Source organism: Eublepharis macularius, chromosome 4 (genome assembly GCF_028583425.1).
Source record: "Eublepharis macularius isolate TG4126 chromosome 4, MPM_Emac_v1.0, whole genome shotgun sequence".
Classification (NCBI taxonomy): Eukaryota; Metazoa; Chordata; class Lepidosauria; order Squamata; family Eublepharidae; genus Eublepharis; species Eublepharis macularius.
The window spans coordinates 170,513,445-170,532,277 of record NC_072793.1 but is presented as its reverse complement, the minus strand read 5'-3'; the positions used below and the strand labels follow the sequence as shown (position 1 = coordinate 170,532,277).

General features: G+C 45.4%; 2 protein-coding genes across 4 annotated transcripts in view; both read right to left on the bottom strand.

Moving 5' to 3' along the window:
- Window positions 1-1,842: 1,842 nt before the first annotated feature.
- The window catches only part of LOC129328667 (zinc finger protein 420-like), a 39,358-nt gene continuing 22,367 nt past the window's right edge, over window positions 1,843-18,833 (bottom strand). For 2 of the 3 annotated variants that reach the window (XM_054977884.1, XM_054977883.1), the window contains one exon: window positions 1,843-5,103. In XM_054977884.1, coding sequence (XP_054833859.1) covers window positions 2,675-5,103 — 2,429 coding nt within the window. In that variant the 3' untranslated portion in view covers window positions 1,843-2,674. The remainder of the gene's footprint in view (window positions 5,104-18,833) is intronic. The other variant, XM_054977885.1, reaches the window with a different exon arrangement.
- On the bottom strand, window positions 10,492-18,833 carry LOC129328748 (uncharacterized). The gene is made up of 3 exons (XM_054978027.1): window positions 18,768-18,833; window positions 13,087-13,899; window positions 10,492-10,880 (listed from the first exon to the last, which is right to left on the bottom strand). The coding sequence occupies exons 2-3, from the start codon at window positions 13,810-13,812 to the stop codon at window positions 10,785-10,787; spliced, it is 822 nt and encodes a 273-aa protein (XP_054834002.1). The 5' UTR covers window positions 13,813-13,899; window positions 18,768-18,833; the 3' UTR covers window positions 10,492-10,784.

Genomic DNA, 18,833 nt, shown 5'->3' with positions numbered 1-18,833 from the left:
ATGGAAGCAGCTGCTGCTCCCAAACCCTGCCATAAACCTGGGTAAGGAACACACAACTGGTGATGGGGAAATGCCTTGGGAACAGAGGAGTAGCTCGTGACCAGTTCCTGCCTACGTCCAGTTCTTTGTTTTCTTTCTTGACTCTTCTGTGCACAACCACCCACTTCTGGTTCTTGCCAAGATTTCCACCCACCCACCCCTGGCTTGATGTCAGAAGGTTCTCCAAGACCTTAACCCCAAAGGCCTCCCTGTCACACCCAAAGTGCGCAACTTCCTCACGGAGCAGCACTTCTCTCTTCTTGTTGGGCCACGGAAGGGAAACACAGTTTGCGTGAATATCCCTCAAGAGCAAAAAGCAATTGGGGTCTTCATGGCCTTCACCTCTGCTCTCCTTGTAAATAAAGCAAATACCTACAAATCGCAAAGGCTCTTGTGCTGTGAAGGGGCTGACTAATTTAAGCACTGGAATTTCTCGCTGCTAAAAGTGAGGAGCATGTAACATTACTTGAAGGAGTAAGAATTGTTCTCTGGGGAGAACAGGCTCCTGGGCATATGCAGAATTTTTGATATCCTGAACCCCTGCCCCACATTGTCCAGCCAACCCAGGGTCAACTTTTTAGGACCACCCAAACACCATCCAGCAAGTTTGTGGAAGAGCAGGTGGTGGCGCAGACAGGTCACTTCTGGAAACGCCCCCCCCCCTTCACTGGCACATGCAGGAGGGACAGCCATGGCGGGCAGGATACCTGGAACGTAAGGGAAACCTTTTGGTGGTGCTGGGAGGGGATACTTGGAAGGGGATACTTTTCAAAGGCCACTTCTCTGAAGAAAAGGCCACTTCTCGGGCAAAGATTTTCATTCTTCTTCCCCTCTAACCTCCAGGAAGCACAAGAGCCATCTCCCAGAATTCTTTGGAAGGTGACAGGAAGAGATACACGGCACTCTCCGCTTGCAGTCATTGTTTTTATGGATTATACATCACGCTCAATTTGCCTTGCTCTTAACAGGCCAGCAAGAAGGCAATAGATAAGCCTCTGCCCCAAGGAGCTTCCCATCACCATTTTGAAAGGGAAGGAGACAGTAGAGGGAGGAAGGGAAGAAGCCACAGTTTCCCAAGGAACAGATGCCAGAAAAGTCCCATGGTGAAGGTTTCATTTTGATGAAGAAGAAAGTCTAAAAAGGTGACTTGGTTTTAGATGCTTCAGAAACACTTCCACACAACAACAATGAAGTGATTTCCTGAAGCTCTTGTGGCATATCATGTGCCTGGGCCAGGAGGGGGTCAGGGAAGTAAAGCTCTTCTTCCTTTTCTTGCTTCTTGGGCCAAGCACATCAACTAACAAAGGAAATGGAGAAGCTGGCTCCACCAGGGTTGGAATTGGGTGGAATCAAACATCCCAACTCTTTCCTAGGATTTAACAAAAGAAGTTGACTTCACTGGGCTTAGACTGCTCAGCCTTGCGCTGTAATTATTCTGGCTCTGGGATAAACCATGAAGAAGAGGGATTGTGCCCAATGCCTCAAGGAAGGAGCCTCACATATCAGCCATGAACAGAGACTCCGGCAAAGAGACCACTGTAATATCCAAAATCCTCAACATGGAGGGGGAAATGGAGCTCTCTGAGAGCAGGTGGTTCATGTGAAGCAGGGGTCTCTCAGCATCACTTCTAGACCTATCTGATAGATTAGACTGGAGCCACTGGAAGGGACACCACTAAAAAGGCCCTTCTTCATTTAACTAGTTTCTGAGCATTTGACACTCGGACAACCACAGAAAAGCCTCGTTGGTACCAACGATTGGAAAGGTTTACCCTTACTTGGATTCTCAGAGGAAAATGAACCTTTGTTTATTTAAAACATTTATTAGCCTCCTTTCCATCTCATGGAACTCAAGACGGCTTACAATATAAACAACAAAGCAAATATTAAAATGTATCAAAACCAATTTAAAATCATAATTTTAAAACCCCAGTAAGTAAATACTAGCTAATCAGAGGTCATATTGAATGAAAAGTCTTCAGTTGCCTCCTGAAGATCAAGAGTGGGGGGCCAGGTGAACCTCGTTATGGAGATTGTTCCATAGTCATGGGGCTGCCACTGAAAAGGCCCTCTCACCAATGACACTTCTCTGGTTGATGGAACAATCAGGAGGGCCTCTCCCTGTGATCGTAACTCCTGGACAGGCATGGATAAGAGAAGTCGTTCTTGCAGTTACCTTGATCCAAAGCCATATAGAGCTTTAAAGGATAGAGCCAACACACTGAATTTCGCTCAGGAGGGATTAGCAGCCAGTGCAATTGCAGAAATACTGCGGTCTCATAGTCCCGGTAGTTGGCTCCAACCACCAGTCTGGCTGCAGCATCCTGCACTAGCTGCACTCTTCATGAGTATCCCCAAGTACAATAGTTCAGTCTAGATGAAACGAGACATACTTATGAGGTTTCTTCCCCATATGGATTCCTTAATGATTAAGGAGGGCGAAGCTTATCTTGAACCTCCTTCCAAGCTCACAGCACACGCTTGCTTTCTTCCCCATGAGATCTATCTGAGGTTTCACTTTAGGCTAAAGCTCTTTCCACAGTCCCAGCATTTACACAGCTTCTCCCCAGTTTTAATTGTTGTTGTTGCGTTGCAGTAAAGTTTCTGTGCAGATGCAAGCTCTTTGTAAGCATTGCTATGGATTCAGCGCTGTGAGGACTCTGTGGTTCTCCATCAGGTGTGAAAAGCAAGACGAGCTCTTGTCACAGGCTGAGCAGCTATGTGTTTTCTCTGATGTCGTTGCAATGAATTTCTTTCCACACTCTGAGCATTCAAAAGGCTTCTCCCCTGTGTGGGTTCTTAGATGCCGATGAAGATGGAAGCTCCGACGGAATTTCTTTCCACACTCTGAGCATTCAAAAGGCATCTCCCCCGTGTGGGTTGTTAGATGCTGTTGAAGATGGGAACTCTGACTGAATTTCTTTCCACACTCCGAGCATTCAAAAGGCTTTTCCCCCGTGTGGGTTGTTAGATGCTGTTGAAGATGGGACCTCTGACTAAATTTCTTTCCACACTCTGAGCATTCAAAAGGCATCTCCCCCATGTGGGTTGTTAGATGCTGTTGAAGATGGGAACTCTGACTGAATTTCTTTCCACACTCTGAGCATCCAAAAGGCTTCTCCCCTGTGTGGGATCTTAGATGCCGTTGAAGATGGGAATTCTGACTGAATTTCTTTCCACACTCTGAGCATCTAAAAGGCTTCTCCCCTGTGTGGGTTCTTAGATGCTGTTGAAGATAGGAACTCCGACTGTATTTCTTTCCACACTCGGAGCATTCAAAAGGCATCTCCCCCGTGTGGGTTGTTAGATGCTGTTGAAGATAGGAACTCTGATTGAATTTCATTCCACACTCTGCGCATTCAAAAGGCTTCTCCCCTGTGTGGGTTCTTAGATGCCGATGAAGATGGGAACTCCGACTGAATTTCTTTCCACACTCTGCGCATTCAAAAGGCTTCTCCCCTGTGTGGGTTGTTAGATGCCGTTGAAGACAGGAACTCTGATTGAATTTCTTTCCACACTCTGAGCATTCAAAAGGCTTCTCCCCTGTGTGGGTTCTTAGATGCTGTTGAAGATAGGAAATGTGACTGAATTTCTTTCCACACTCTGAGCATTCAAAAGGCTTCTCCCCTGTGTGGGATCTTAGATGCCGTTGAAGATGGGAACTCTGACTGAATTTCTTTTCACACTCTGAGCATTCAAAAGGCATCTCCCCCGTGTGGGTTCTTAGATGCTGTTGAAGATAGGAACTCTGACTGAATTTCTTTCCACACACTGAGCATTCAAAAGGCATCTTCCCCGTGTGGGTACTTAGATGCTGTTGAAGATGGGAACTCTGACTGAATTTCTTTCCACACTCTGAGCATTCAAAAGGCCTCTGCCCTGTGTGGGCTCTTAGATGCCGTTGAAGATGGGAACTCTGACTGAATTTCTTTTCACACTCTGAGCATTCAAAAGGCATCTCCCCCGTGTGGGTTCTTAGATGCTGTTGAAGATAGGAACTCTGACTGAATTTCTTTCCACACTCTGAGCATTCAAAAGGCTTCTCTCCTGTGTGGGTTCGTAGATGCCGATGAAGATTGGCACTATACTTAAAGTTCTTTCCACACTCTGAGCATTCGAAAGGCTTCTCTCCTCTATGGATGCTGTGGTGTCTAAGGAGATGTGATCTCCATATGAACCTCTTTCCACACTCCAAGCAGTTATAGGTCTTCTTTCCATTGTGCATTCGCAAATGAGTATCATATTGGGTTTGATCTGAGCAGCTCAGTCCACACTCCAAGCATTTGTATGTTTCCTTTGATGTGTGAATTACTTCACAGAAATCCCCTCCTTGATAAGGAATGGCTTTAAACCTCTTCTGCACCATGTGGCTTCCTGTGTGGGATCTTAGATGCTGTTGAAGATGGGAAATCTGACTGAATTTCTTTCCACACTCTGAGCATTCAAAAGGCTTCTCTCCTGTATGGATTCTGTGGTGTCTTAGGAGCTTTGATCTGAACCTGAAGCTCTTTCCACACTCCAAGCATTTATAGGTCTTCTTTCCATTGTGCATTCGCAAATGAGTATCATATTGGGTTTGATCTGAGAAGCTCAGTCCACTCTCCAAGCATTTGTATGTTTCCTTTGATGTGTGAATTACTTCACAGAAATCCCCGCCTTGATAAGGAATGGCTTTAAACCTCTTCTGCACCATGTGGCTTCCTGTCTGATATGGTTTCTCTCCTGAGTGAATCTGTCCCCCGGAAACAACACTCACTTTCTGAATGAAGGTCTCTCCAAAAGCCACACTTTCATTCTCCGTTTCCCTGGAGTGGATTCTCTGGCTAGCATGGAGGCCTTCGTTCCTTCTCTTTTCGGCTGGCCTTTCTTCTTGGACTGGGGTCTCTTGGAAGTCCCCTCCTGGACAAGGAACGGGTCTATCCCTCTCCTCAACTGTGTTGTTTCCCTCCTTCCTTTTGATTCCATCTGGATCCCCCATCTGGATCCCTGCTTCTGAGGCTTCATTCTTGTCTTTTTCCAGTGATAACCCACGTAACTCGCTGGCTGACTCCTCTTTGCTTTCTGCTGGAATAAGGAGAGAGATCCAGTCAACAGCCGTGCAAGAAACAACGTCTCTAACTCATCAATCCCCATCTCTTGGAGTGTTTTTGGGTTCTTCCCTCAGAGCATCCCTCAACTCCAAGCTAAGCAGCTAGCTACACCTTTTGCCTTGTCTGGTCCTGCAATGAGACTGGGTTTATTTCTGCCTTTCCCTCCCCTCCCCAAAACTCCCCATATGGACATTAAAGGAGAAAGGAGGCTAAACATTCCTTCCACTGCCCTTTATATCTGACCTGCTATGGACATCTTCTCATTTTCTGCGATTGACGGTCAAGTACAAAAACCCGTCATAAAAGCCAGTCCTGTGATTGCACAAGATTTGTGTTAATGGTTTTCACAGCCTCTGAGAATCAGGGGAGGAGGCAGGACCTCATCCAGTGAATCAAACCAGGGAGGCCTGGATGTATCTCGGTGATGCCAGTAGAAAAGCGTGGGTGGCCCTTTGGTCTCAGTCAGAAGGGCTCTTCTTAAGTCACCAGCCCGTTTTCCTAGAATACTCTGAGGACATGAAGCATCCCTTGAAAGGAGAGAAGGAGCCACTACCAAGCTCAACCCCGGGAGGCGCTTGCAAGCCTCCCCGATCTCAGGCCCCAGAAGGCCTCCCACTCCCTCCTCACCCAGCGGTCTGGCCTCTCCATCTGCCTCTTCCTTGACTTCTATCACGAGCTGCCTCTGCTCAATCTCAGAGGGATCCCGGCCTGCCTCGGAGACACTTGCAGCCACCTTCTCCAAGCACACCTACAAAAGCAGAGAGGGACAATGTCAGCTCAGAGGGACAGGGTTTGCGGTGCGGAGTGAAGTTCTGGCAGTGTTCCTCCCAGAATGTTGCAGATTAAATTGGCATGCAATGTGGATGAATCAGGACAAGGTTTCCTTGAGGAATACTGAAAATGTTAAGCACCACATTACAAAACAAAACCAATATGAAGGCGCCTGGAAGGAAGAATAATTGGTTAGGCAGGGTCAGAGATACTGAGGATTATTTGGGTTTTGATTCATTTACGTTTTGACTTCTGAACGTACTCCAAAAGTTTAGTAAAAACTGAAAATACATGATATTAAAAGAAACAGGAGCAGCTCAAAGCCAGATTGGGGACTCAGGTCAGTGCAGAACGATGCAACTCAATTATTATCGGAGCTAGTTGAGGCATTCATATTGCTCCCATTCAGCAGTCACTCCATCGGCTTCCCATCAGTTACGGAGCTCAAGTCAAAGTTTTGGCTATCAAATACCGGGCCCTTTGTGGCCTTGGTCCCTCATATCAGATCTTGGAGGTTTGACGCCTCCCATTTGCCTGTCTGACTCTTGCCCTTCCTGCTTAATTAAATCAGCCCAGGGTGGGGGGCTGCCTGACCGGGTTCAAGAAGGTCCCCACCACCTTCCTTGCGGAATATTGAAAATGTTAAGCGCCACATTACAAAACAAAACCAATCTGAAGCAGCCTGGTGTAGCTAGCTGAAGGTGGTGGGGACCTTAGGGGCAAGTGACCATGTCCTCCTTGAATTCCAGTTGCTGTGGGGGGCCAAGAAAGTTCAGAGCCAGACTTGTAGGTTAGATTTTCGTAGGGCCAACTTCGATGAACTCAGAGGCTTGATGAGATTCATTCCGTGGGGGAGTGTGCTGGAAGGGAAAGGAGCAAGTGAAGGGTGGGCCCTTCTCAAACACGAGCTTTTGCAAGCTCAAGCCCTCACTATCCAAGCAAGACGGAAACATGGTAAGGGCTCTAAGAAACCGATGTGGATGCAGAGAGAGCTCCACAACAAGCTAAGGGAGAAAAAGGAAATGTTCAGGAAATGGAGAGAAGGACAGACCTCTAAAGAGGAGTATATGAGGGTTACTAGGCCATCAGAGTGGCCAAATCTCAGTACGAGCTGGGTCTGGCCAGGAGGGCTCGCTACAATAAGAACAACTTCTACAGATACATGAGGAGCAAACGCAAGATAAAAGAGGCAATTGGACTGCTGTTGGGAGTAGATGGAGAAACTCTGATACAGAACAGAGAAAAAGAAGACAGGCTTAATGACTTTTTGGCCTCTGTTTTCTCCCTGAAGAACTCAGGCACATCTAGAGATAGTAGAAAATGTGGCAGGACACCTGTGGCTAATTGACATTGACAGAGAGGTAGTGGAGAGGCATCTGGCTGCACTGGATGAATACAAATCCCCTGGGCCGGATGGGGTGTACCCAAGAGTGCTAAAAGAACTTTCCAGAGAACTTGCAGAACCCCTGTCCATCATCTTCAAGGCCTCCTGGAGGACTGGGGATGTGCTACAGGATTGGAGAAGAGCGAATGTTATCCCAATCTTTAAAAAAGGGAAGAAGGATGACCCGGGAAACTACAGGCCAGTCAGTCTGACTTCTGTTGCTGGGAAGATATTAGAACAGATTTTAAAGGGATCAATTTGTAAGCATCTGAAGGACCGCTCAGTGATCTGGGGAAGTCAGCATGGTTTTGTTCCTAACAGATCTTGCCAGACCAACCTGGTTTCCTTCTTTGATCGAGTGACCAGCTTACTGGATCGGGGGAACTCTGTTGACGTGATTTATCTGGATTTCAGTAAAGCTTTTGATAAGGTCCCCCATGACATTCTGATAGGCAAACTGGAAGACTGTGGAGTAGACTATAGGGCAGTTCGGTGGATAGGGAACTGGTTGGAGGACCGCACTCAAAGAGTTGTGGTCAACGGCATTTCATCAGATTGGAGGGAGGTGTCCAGTGGGGTGCCGCAGGGCTCGGTTTTGGGCCCGGTGCTTTTCAATATTTTTATCAATGATCTGGATGAAGGAGTCGAAGGGCTGCTCATTAAATTTGCTGATGATACCAAATTGGGAGGAGTAGCAAACACCCAAGAAGACAGAATTAACGTTCAACAAGACCTGAATACTCTGGAGAAGTGGGCAGCTGTGAATAGGATGCAGTTCAACAAAGGCAAGTGCACAGTATTACACCTGGGCCACAAAAATGGGAAGCACAAATACTGGATGGGGGATGCACTTCTGGGCAGTAGTATATGTGAAAGGGATCTTGGGGTAAGAGTGGACTGTAAACTAAATATGAGCAGTCAGTGTGATGCGGTTGCAAAAAAGGCTAATTCAAACTTGGGTTGTATCAAAGGGGCCATAGCGTCGAAATCACAGGAGGTCATAGCCCCTCTCTATACTGCCTTAGTCAGGCCACACCTGTGTGCAGTTCTGGAGGCCTCACTTCAAAAAGGATGTGGACAAAATCGAGAGGGTACAGAGGAGAGTGACAAGGATGATCAGGGGTGTGGAGACTGAGCCCTATGAGGAAAAGCTGAGGGCCTTGGGAATGTTTAGTTTGGAGAAGAGGAGGTTGAGGGGGCACATGATTGGTCTCTTTAAATATTTGAAAGGCTGTCATTTGGGGGAGGGCAAGGAGCTGTTCCAGTTGGCAGCAGAGGGTAGGACCTGAAGCAATGGGCTTAAATTACATGCACAAAGGTACCGGCTGGATATAAGGAAAAACTTTTTCACAGTCAGAGTAGTTCAAAAGTGGAATCAGCTGCCTAGGGAGGTGGTGAGCTCCCCCTCACTGGCAGTTTTCAAGAGGAGGCTGGATGAATACTTGTCAGAGATACTTTAGGCTGATTCTGCACTGGGCAGGGGGTTGGACTAGATGGTCTGTATGGCCCCTTCCAACTCTATGATTCTAAGAGGTAGTTATCGCCTCCTTGAAAGAGGCAGTCGTTGTCCCAGCCTTGAAACGGGCTGTGCTGTGCCCTCTCCTAAAGAAGACTACCTTGGATGCAGAAGATCTTAATAACATTAGTCTCAAAATGTCCATTCTTGAGCAAGGTAATTGAAAGGATGGTGGCTGGACAACTTCGGGCTTTCCTGGAACTGGCAAAATGTTTGGATCCTTTCCAACCTAGATATGGTCCTGAAACAGCATCCTTTGCCCTGGTAGCTGACCTGCACCAGCAGATAGCCAGAGGGCGTGCAGCTCATTGATTTTCCCGGACCTCTCAGCAGCTTTCGATACCATTCATTATGGTATCCACCTGGAGCATCTTTCTGGACTGGGATGGGGGGCACCTTATGCCGAGGTTCTGGTGCTATCTGGTCTGTAAGAGTTCAGAAGGCAGTGCTGGAGGACTGCTGCTCACCCCCTGGGCCTTTGGCCTGTGAGGTCCTGCACATGCTCTTGTCCCCCATGCTCTTTAACATCTACATGAAACCACTAGGAGAGGTCATCAGGAGATTTGGGCTGGGCTGCTACCAATATGCTATAAGATGTGGCAGCATCTCGCACTGCAGAAACCCGCAACCAGTGGCTGGAGGCAGTTTTGGAGTGGAAGCGAGTTAATAAACTGATGCTCAATCTGGAAAAGACAGAAGTGCTATTGTTGAGTGAAAGATCTGACCAGGATCTACAGCGTCGCCTGTTCTGGATGGGGTTGCACTCCTTTGACGGAGCCGGTCCATAGCTTGGGGGTGCTCTTGGATGCAGGACTACTGCAAGATGAGCAGGTGGCGACAGTGGCCAGGGGTACCTTTTACCAGCTGCGAGCAGTTAGCCTCCTGGCTCATCTACACTGGCTTCCTATTTGTTTCCATGCTTGGTTTAGAACCAACATACCCACTCCCTCATGAACCCCTACGTGCCTACTGTGGTCATCTTCAGAGGCCTGGATTCAGGTGCCCTGAATTAGGCGGGTGGCAACCTGGGAGAGGGCCTTCTCAGTAGTGGCGTCAAAGCTCAGGGGCTCTCTTCCCAGGGACTTTCACCCTGCCCCCTTCTGTTACCATCCTCGACAAGTGGGTGAAGAATTACTTTTTGCACTCAGTATTGCCCCAGTGGTTCCTCCTTCCTCCCCAATATTTTAACTCTTGTTTTTTATTATTTACTTACTCAATTACACTTCTAGACTGCCCTCCCCGTCAGACAGGCTAGGGTGGTGTATTATCATTATCATTTTGTATTCATTTCAAGCTCTGGCTTTTTAATGGCCCCTCCCCAGTAGAACGGCCTGCCTGAGGAGGTCAGAAGAGCCCCCACTCTCCTGGCTTTCGCAAATGAGGCAAAACCAAATTATTCAAAAAGGCTTTTTACTCTGATCTTGTAGGGGCCTGTGCTTCACGTTGTTGAATGTCAGTCCTCGAATTGCTTATGTTCTGTTTCAGCAATTCTTCAACTCTATTGGATTTGCTAATTCTATGTAAACTTATATGGCATTGTTGATGGAAATATCCTTGATACTGATTGTACTAATCTCACACTATGTAATCCACCTTGTATCTCAGTGAGAAAGGCTGAACTATAAATGACATAAATAAATAAAATAATATTATGTATTTATGTGTTGTTCTTTTTTTTTGAACTTTTTATTTTCTGATTTTCTGGAATACATAATAATTTAAACAAAAATTTACACATAACATTCAAAAAACATAACCAGTGAACCTTGGAACAGCCAATAAGAGATCAGCTATCACTGAAAAGTACATTATTGTTAGAGAAGGTACAATACGAGAGAAGAATCATAAGATTGCCAAAAAGCTGAAAGTGTTTATATCTGCATTCAGCAGTTGATTGGTAGCATGAAGATGGTTCAAAAAAGGCATCCATCGTGTAAAGAAGGTTGAATGATGCTGTGGATTATCAGCAGAGTGAAGATTTTCTCTATGGTGAAGATATCCCACACTTTCTGGTACCACTGCTGCAATTTTGGAAGTCTGCCTTGTTTCCAGTATAATGCAAGAAGCATTTTCGCTGCAGCTAATAACAAGAGTAGTAAGTTTCTCCTGATCGTTCGTACTCTTGGGTCTTCCCAGAGACCCGGCAGGATTGTCTCAGGATTTTTAGGTACATCATAGCCTGTGATCTCTGTAACAGACCTCAAGATTACGTCCCTGAATGACTGCATTTTAGGGAACGTCCACCAGAGATGAATATAATCTCCAATTGGCCGCATTGCTTCCAACAAAGCGGGGGTATAGTAGGATTAAGGTGATGGAGGGAAATAGGTGTCACGTACCATCTCGGTATTATTTTAAAAGATGACATTTTAATATTGATTGCTTTAGTGTTTAGGTGTCTGTCTGACCAAATCAGGGCCCACTGGTTGTCTGTTAGTTTGTTCTTGCAATCCCTATTCCATTTCATTTGGTATTTTAAGGGTGGATGTTTATTTTTTAGGTTTAAAATGGAATAAATTCTTGCTATAAGTCCCTTACGTTGAGATGAGGTTTGTTTTAGCAGGAACTCAAAATCTGTTCGCTCACGTTTTAAAGCATTCGCAATTGGTTGGCTGCTTATAAGGTGTCAGTTGTAAGTACTGGTACCATGGCAAGGTATCAGCGGCATCTTTTTCAATTTGCCCTTTACTTAGGATGGCCCCTTGTTTGGTTATATCCCTAATTCTACTTTTCTTAAGTATCTTCCATTTCTGGAATGAGATTAAATCCTTTCCAGGTGGAAACCAAGAGTGGTCCAGGAAGGATGATAACGGAGAAGGAGTGGGGGCTAGATAGTGCCTTACCCTGTCCCCCAAGTTATTAGAGTAGATTTCAGAAAAGGATTAGTAAATGTTTGAACTGGTCTGCTTTTATGATCTGTCCAGATTATGTCATGTGGGGAAATGTGTGTTGTTTCAGCATAGCTCCAGTCTAAATTTTCTGTAGGATTTAACAAAAGCACTATATTTGCTACTTGATTAATTAAATTAATTAATTCGCTATATAATGATGTTTTAAATCAGGTATAGCCAATCCACCTCTACTGGAGGCACGTTTCATGGTTGAGAAGTTGATTCTAGGGCGTTTCTTAGCCCAGATACATTTATTTATGAGACTTTGCCATGACTGGATATCTTGATCCATGAGATGAATAGGCAGCATACGAAAGTTAAATAAGAAAAGAGGTAAAATCATGGATTTGACTAGCAGTATTTTTTCAGCCCAGGACAAATTTAACTTGTCCCAACCCTTAAACTTATTTTTAACCCTTACCTCCAGGGGTTCAAAATTAGAATCTTTTAGATTGGTTAAATTTAAGGGAATCGTGATACCTAAATAGTCCCAATTATTACAAATCCAGTGGTATACAAAAGTAGAAGCTATATGTGAAGGTATGGCTGGGGTTAGATTAACAGGGTAAATTTCAGACTTGGATTTATTAATTTTGAGGCCATGTGTTGTTCTTAATGGTTTTAAAGATGAGATTTAAATTAGATGGTTTAATTGGTTCGCCACTTTGGTGGCTTCATGTAGGCAAAAAGGTGGGATAAATATCTTGCCAACAAACAAACAAACAAACACTATTGGGAGGAATGCCTCCCTTCCTATGCTTCGTCACTGCAACGTTGCTCATCTGAGCAGGGCCTTCTGTAGGGGCCACTCTGCAAATGGGCAAAATCAACGACTGCCCGTACATGGGCATTCTCGGTTGGGGTCTCCCTCTTATGGAATGGCCTGCCTGAAGAGGTCAGGAAAGCACCCTCTCGCCTGGATTTCTGCAAAACCAAATTTTCAGGAGGGCCATTTATGGGAATTAGACCCATTCATAATAGAACAGTTCTCTTCTGTCGCCTTCCCTTATTGACCAAAATACTTGTTAGTGTTAAAATGTTTCATGAACCAAACTTTGGACAAAATCTCTCTCAAGGCCTAAAACCTTGTGATCTCCATTTTCACACATGGTTAAAACCTGCAGATGGTGCCCCAAGCCTGTCACCCACGGAGATGGCACGGTACAGGAACCGAGAGCACCTGGAACCTCTTTCATGGGGAGGGTCACCCCATCAACATTGATCAAAGACCGACTCCCTGACTGAGAGGTCCCCCTCATCCAAAAACTCTGGACTGAGGCCACGCCACCATGCCCTGGCATTCCTCTTCTCCCTATTGAGACGGGCAGCAATCTCAGCCCCTGCTCCACCCCAGGCCCTCCCACACTCAGGACCCACACAGCAGAAGGGCCTCACCTGCTTCTCCTGCCTCTTGGCCTCCTGCTGCCGTAAGAGGAACTCTTCAGCCAGGGCCACGGCCTGGGAGCAGCTCTCAGGGCCGGTCTCCCTCACCAAGCGCTGGATCTCCAGGGGTAGGATGTTCAGTAGCTGCTCCAGGATCTGCTCCTTGCTGTGATTCTCCACTCTCAGCCACCCACGGCACATTTCCCGGAGCTGACTGCAAGCCTCCCGTGGCCCCTCGGCCTCCTGGTAGCAGAAATGCCTGAACCGCTGACTCTGCTTCTCCCGGATCAGTGCATCCATTTTCAAGATGGCTGCTTTCACTTTCCCATAATCCTCTTTGTCTCTGCCATCCATCCTGTTGAAGGCTATCTCAGCTTCTCCACTGAGTGCTGGCAGGAGTCGCGTGATCCACGCTTCCTGGGGCCACTGACAGGCATCAGCCACTTGCTCAAAGGAGGCCAAAAAGGCCTTGGCATCGTCCCAGGGTGAAGGTTTACATGGCAAGAGTGGGATTCTCCACTGAGAATGAGTAGACTCTAATGTCCTGAGGAACTCCTGCCACTGGGCTTCCCACTGCTCAAGGGAAAGGGAACCCTGCCCTGCATGCTGATCGACTGGATCTCCCAGTCTCTGTTCCAGGAATTCCTTCATACTCCCAGCCTGGACAACCTGAGGGGGTTTTCCTCTCCCCTCTGATCCTTCCCCTGATCTGGGGCCTGTGGGGCCTTGCTGCTCCATTTTCACCTCAGAACGATCCCTCCGTAATGGCACTGCAGAACTGCAAACTCTCGAATCTGTTTATCACCTTCCAGACGGGGCTTCTCCCTGGAGAGACGAGAAAGAAAGAGAAAAAACAGACACACTCAGTTTCTAGTGTACTGGTCCCCTCACAACTTTTTTTATTCCATTTCCTTCAACCCCACCCCTTTCTTGGTAAGGTAAAAGACATGATACAATCAATAATTTTAAAAATGATTAATTATCTGTCATAAATGATGAAAATCACAACAATATCCCCTCAATGAAACATCCATCTGAAAAGATCCTTTTTACGCTCCTGAGAAATGTCTTCCGGTGGGACACATTGCCAGGCAAGCTACTTCACCTGCCAGGGCCTTCACAAAGAAGGCTCTGCATGGGCAGCTGCTGATCTTGAGTTGTAGGGCAGGCCCTTCAAAAGGTCCGGGTCAGATGGGCACAGATGTTAGTGCAGAGGATGCCAGCTGAGGCAGGCCTACAAGTTTCCCAGTCAGGGCCAGAAATGTATCCGGAGCCAATGTAGCAACTGCAATACTTGGGGATTGTGCTCCCTCTGCCTAGCTCCTTACAGGCTGCAGTCCCTCCTTCCCCAAAAGAGCCCCAGGCCACTCCAGTTAAGAAGACATGGGGCCCCTACCCTATGGAACAGCCTGCTTGAGGAGGCCAGGAGAGCTCCCACACTCTTGGCTTTCCGCAAACAATGCAAAACTGAATGATTCAAAAAGGCTTTTTACTCAGATCGGAGGGCGGTATTATAGGGAGGGGGTCTCGGATGTTTCGCCAATGAGTTGGGAACCATGGGCTCCGCCATTATGTTGCTTTACATATTATCTGTTGCTTTGAATATGTACTTGTATATACTGCTTGTGCTTCATGTTGTCTCTAATGTCCATCCTAGAATGGATTATGTTCTGTTTCGGCAATCCTTCAACCCTGTACTGTAAATTAACTATGGCAGATAGAGAATTTCTAGAAAGACCAATTGCCCAACAAGAAATCTTAGAAGCTATAAAAAATGCCAAAAATAATAAAATGTCAGGTCCAGATGGGTTCCCTGTCGAATTTTATAAAAAATATGCAAAGTTACTAACCATTCACCTAACAAAGACATGCAACGCAATAGTAACATCAGGGAAAACACCACCTACTTGGGAAATGGCTACGATAATAATCATTCTAAAGCACGGTAAAGATCCATTAAATCCAGCTTCTTACAGGCCTATCTCAATACTTAATCACGACTACAAACTCCTTACTGCAATAATGACAAAACGTCTTAATACCTTTATAGACAAATATATCCACTCAGATCAAGCAGGCTTCATCCCAAAACGTGACATAACTAATAACATTCATAGAACTTTAAATCTCCTGGCTCATTGTAAACTCAAAAAAATAGAAGCAGCCTTTCTGTCCTTAGATGTGGAAAAGGCCTTTGATTCAGTTGAAATCAAATACCTAATTAAAACTATGCAAATGATGAACTTTGGCGATCTATAATCCAATCTATCTATAATCAACCAAAAGCAAATATCAAGGTAAATGGGCAGTCAACATTGGACGTGGAACTAGGCAGGGATGCCCGCTGTCACCTATACTGTTTGCCATCGCCCTTGAGCCGCTAGCGATAGCGATTAGAGAAAATGACTCCATAAATGGTATAGATATAGGGACATCCAAATATAAAATCAGCTTATTCGCTGACGATATGTTGCTCTATCTGAAAAACCCCAATCAGTCTTTAAAGCATTTACATCACCTTTTAGAAATCTTTGGTAGAATTTCAGGACTGATAGTAAATCAAGAAAAATCCCAAATTTTGTCAGTGAATTTGCCTAGTCACAAGATAAATCAGATAAAAAACTCATATAACTTCCAATGGACTAATAAACAGTTAACTTATCTAGGTATTAAAATATCAGTGGATGTAAATGATCTTATTAAACTTAATCATGATAAAATAATTTCAGACATAAAATCAGATATGCAAAATAAGAAAAAACTGAACCTTTCTTGGTGGGATAGATTCCACATAATTAAATCCTTCTATGTACCAAAACTTCTATTCCTGTTTAGATCTATTCCGGTGAAAATATCAACAACCCAATTGAAAAAATGGCAATCAATTCTGAATAGATTTTTGTGGCAAAACAAATCTCCACGGGTCTCTTTTAATATCCTCTCGTTGAAACATTCAAAAGGAGGTTTAAACTTTCCTGACTTGGCAATTTACCAAAAAGCAGTTAGTCTGTTTAACATTCTACAACTCTTATCAGCACCTGAAATCTCTAGTTGGAATATACCATTGTGTTCACTCCCAAAATCATTCTCAGTTGGTGACTTGATTTGGAATCAAAGAAAGGATCGCCCTCCATTAAATAATAACATATTACTGTCAGCAGTACTATCAGAATGGGATTTAATAAGAGATAAAATAGTTCCTAAGATTTCAAGATTCTCTTCTTTTCACAATCAAACATGGTTTCCACCAGGAAAAAACAGTACTTATAACTTGGTCCTCAAAGATATGCAACTCAATAGGTTTATAGACATAACTTCTGGGAAAGATATTATGTCAAAACAAGAACTGGAAAATAAAACGCAAAAGAAAATTCATTGGTATGTTTACATGCAGATTAAAAACATGACAGAGAGTATAAATCTTTAAAAAGTTATGAGTACCCCTTTGACTGATTTTGAACAAATTTTAAACTATACACGGAGGGAGAACAAGGGGATGGTATCTAAACTATATGCTATTCTGCTCTCTTGTTTAAAAAGTACTGATTTACCTTGCCAATCCAAATGGCATCAGGATTGCAATATCGAAAAAACACAGGAAAAATGGGAGGAAATCTGGTCATCTTCAATATTTACATCAAAAGTAATTTCTGTAAGACTCCAATCGTTTAAAATTATTCACAGGTGGCACTTGACGCCTAAAAGATTGTCTACAATGTCATCCTCTTGCTCTCCCCTGTGTTGGAAGGGTTGCAATGAGGTAGGAGCCTTCTCTCATTGTTGGTGGGGTTGTTCACGGATAGCCACATTTTGGAAATCTGTTACCTGTGATAATGAGATAACCATTCATAGTCCCTATTCAGTCCCAGCTTGACAGAGTCAAATTTGCATATGAATTCCAATTCAGCAGCCTTGGATTTTGTTTTTGAAAGGTTTCTGTTGAACTACAGCGACCTTTAAGTCTTTGATGGAATGTCCTTCTAGATTGAAATGTTCCCCCACTGGTTTCTGGACGTTTCCATTTCTAATGTCAGAACCACTACTATACTTAAGATTCCTGGATGACATCTTCATCATTTGGACCCATGAGAAGGAAGCCCTTGAGAGATTTCATCAGGACTTCAATAACTTTCACCCTACTATCAACCTAAGCCTGGACCACTCTACACAACAGGTACACTTCCTGGACACCACTGTACAACTACGTAATGGACGAATAAATACCACTTTATACCGGAAACCAACAAACCGATACTCATATCTACATGCCTCCAGCTACCACCCTAAACATACCACTCGGTCTATTGTCTACAGCCAAGCCTTACGTTACAACCGTATCTGCTCCAATGCTCTCGACCGAGACTCACACTTAAGAGATTTACAACAAGCATTTTTGAGACTACAGTACCCACCAAAGATGCAGAGGAGTTAGCCATGTTAGTCTGTGGTAGCAAAATCAAAAAGAGTCCAGTAGCACCTTTAAGACTAACCAATTTTATTGTAGCATAAGCTTTCGAGAATCAAGTTCTCTTTGTCAGATGCCTGATACAGAGACTGGTCAAATATAGAAGAGGAGGGAGGAGAAGGGGAGGAGAGAGAAGAGGCAATTAGGGGGGGAGGGTGCAACCAAAACATTCCTTTGCTAGTATATGTAAACATCTCCTTTTGGTGTGGGGATCAGTTGGCTTCAAAGGAGTTTGCCCTGTTAGTTTGTAGCAGCTGTTTTACTGCTGCAAACTAACACGGCAAACTCCTTTGAAGCCTCACCCAAGCCAACTGACCCCCACACCAAAAGGAGATGTTTACATTTACTAGCAAAGGAATGTTTTGGTTTCACCCTCCCTCTCCCCCCCTAACTGCATCTTCTCTCTCCTCCCCTCCTCCCCCCTCCTATATTTGACCAGTCTCTGTACCATGCATATGACAAAGAGAACTTGATTCTCGAAAGCTTATGCTACAATAAAATTGGTTAGTCTTAAAGGTGCTACTGGACTCTTTTTGATTTTGTTTATGGAAATGTCCTTCCCATTGTATGGAAATGCCTACCCTTGTCCTTGCTACTGATTGTACTGATCTAACACTGTGTGATCCGCCTTGAGTCTCAGTGGGAAAGGTGGACTATAAATGACATAAATATAATAAAAATAAAACTTAAAAAATCTTGCTGTGAGGAGCTCACCATGAAGTAAAGGGGATCCCGACCTTTCCCCACACCCCACTTCTCCATTTTGGACTCTCCTCTCCTGCCCACTGCGGGGCATGAACAAGCCACGAATCAGGAGGCAAAAGGGATTTTGCAGGACGGGCAATTGAAGACCCCACAAGAATCCCATTGTCATGCAACATCTCCCCTCAGCCCCAAGGAAGGGCCCTGCTGGGTCGCCCTCATCGGGGCTGTATTGGCACACCTCCCCCTGCTCCAAAGGAATCCCATTGACCATCACCGGGAAAAGATCTCTTTCAGGCGAGCAAATGCTGGAATTCTCCCCCCCCCCCCAGCCTCACCTTCTGCCCCGCAGACAGACTCCGCGCGGGACCCAGTTCGCCTTCAGCTCTGAGGAGACCCAGGGAGGGCAGGCCCCCTCCCCGCTCCCCCTCCCGGGGTCCAGCTCGCCCCTCCATCCCCCGGCAGGGCTGCCCGTCCTGGGGGCGCCTCGCCTCCCTTTCTCCCTCCCCGCCGCGCCGCGCTTTACCTTGCCCGGCTCCGGCCCCGACCCTCCCGCTCTCCGGCAGGCAAAACCCGGACCCCAAAGGAGGAG

What these genes read in the sequence shown, in the direction of transcription:
- LOC129328748 (XM_054978027.1), bottom strand. Translation starts at nt 13,812, where the DNA reads ATGGAGCAGCAAGGCCCCACAGGCCCCAGATCAGGGGAAGGATCAGAG. An exon ending in CCAAGAGGCAGGAGAAGCAG is followed by an intron (nt 10,881 to 13,086) that starts GTGAGGCCCTTC and finishes TCTTGTTATTAG; the next exon opens with CTGCAGCGAAAATGCTTCTT.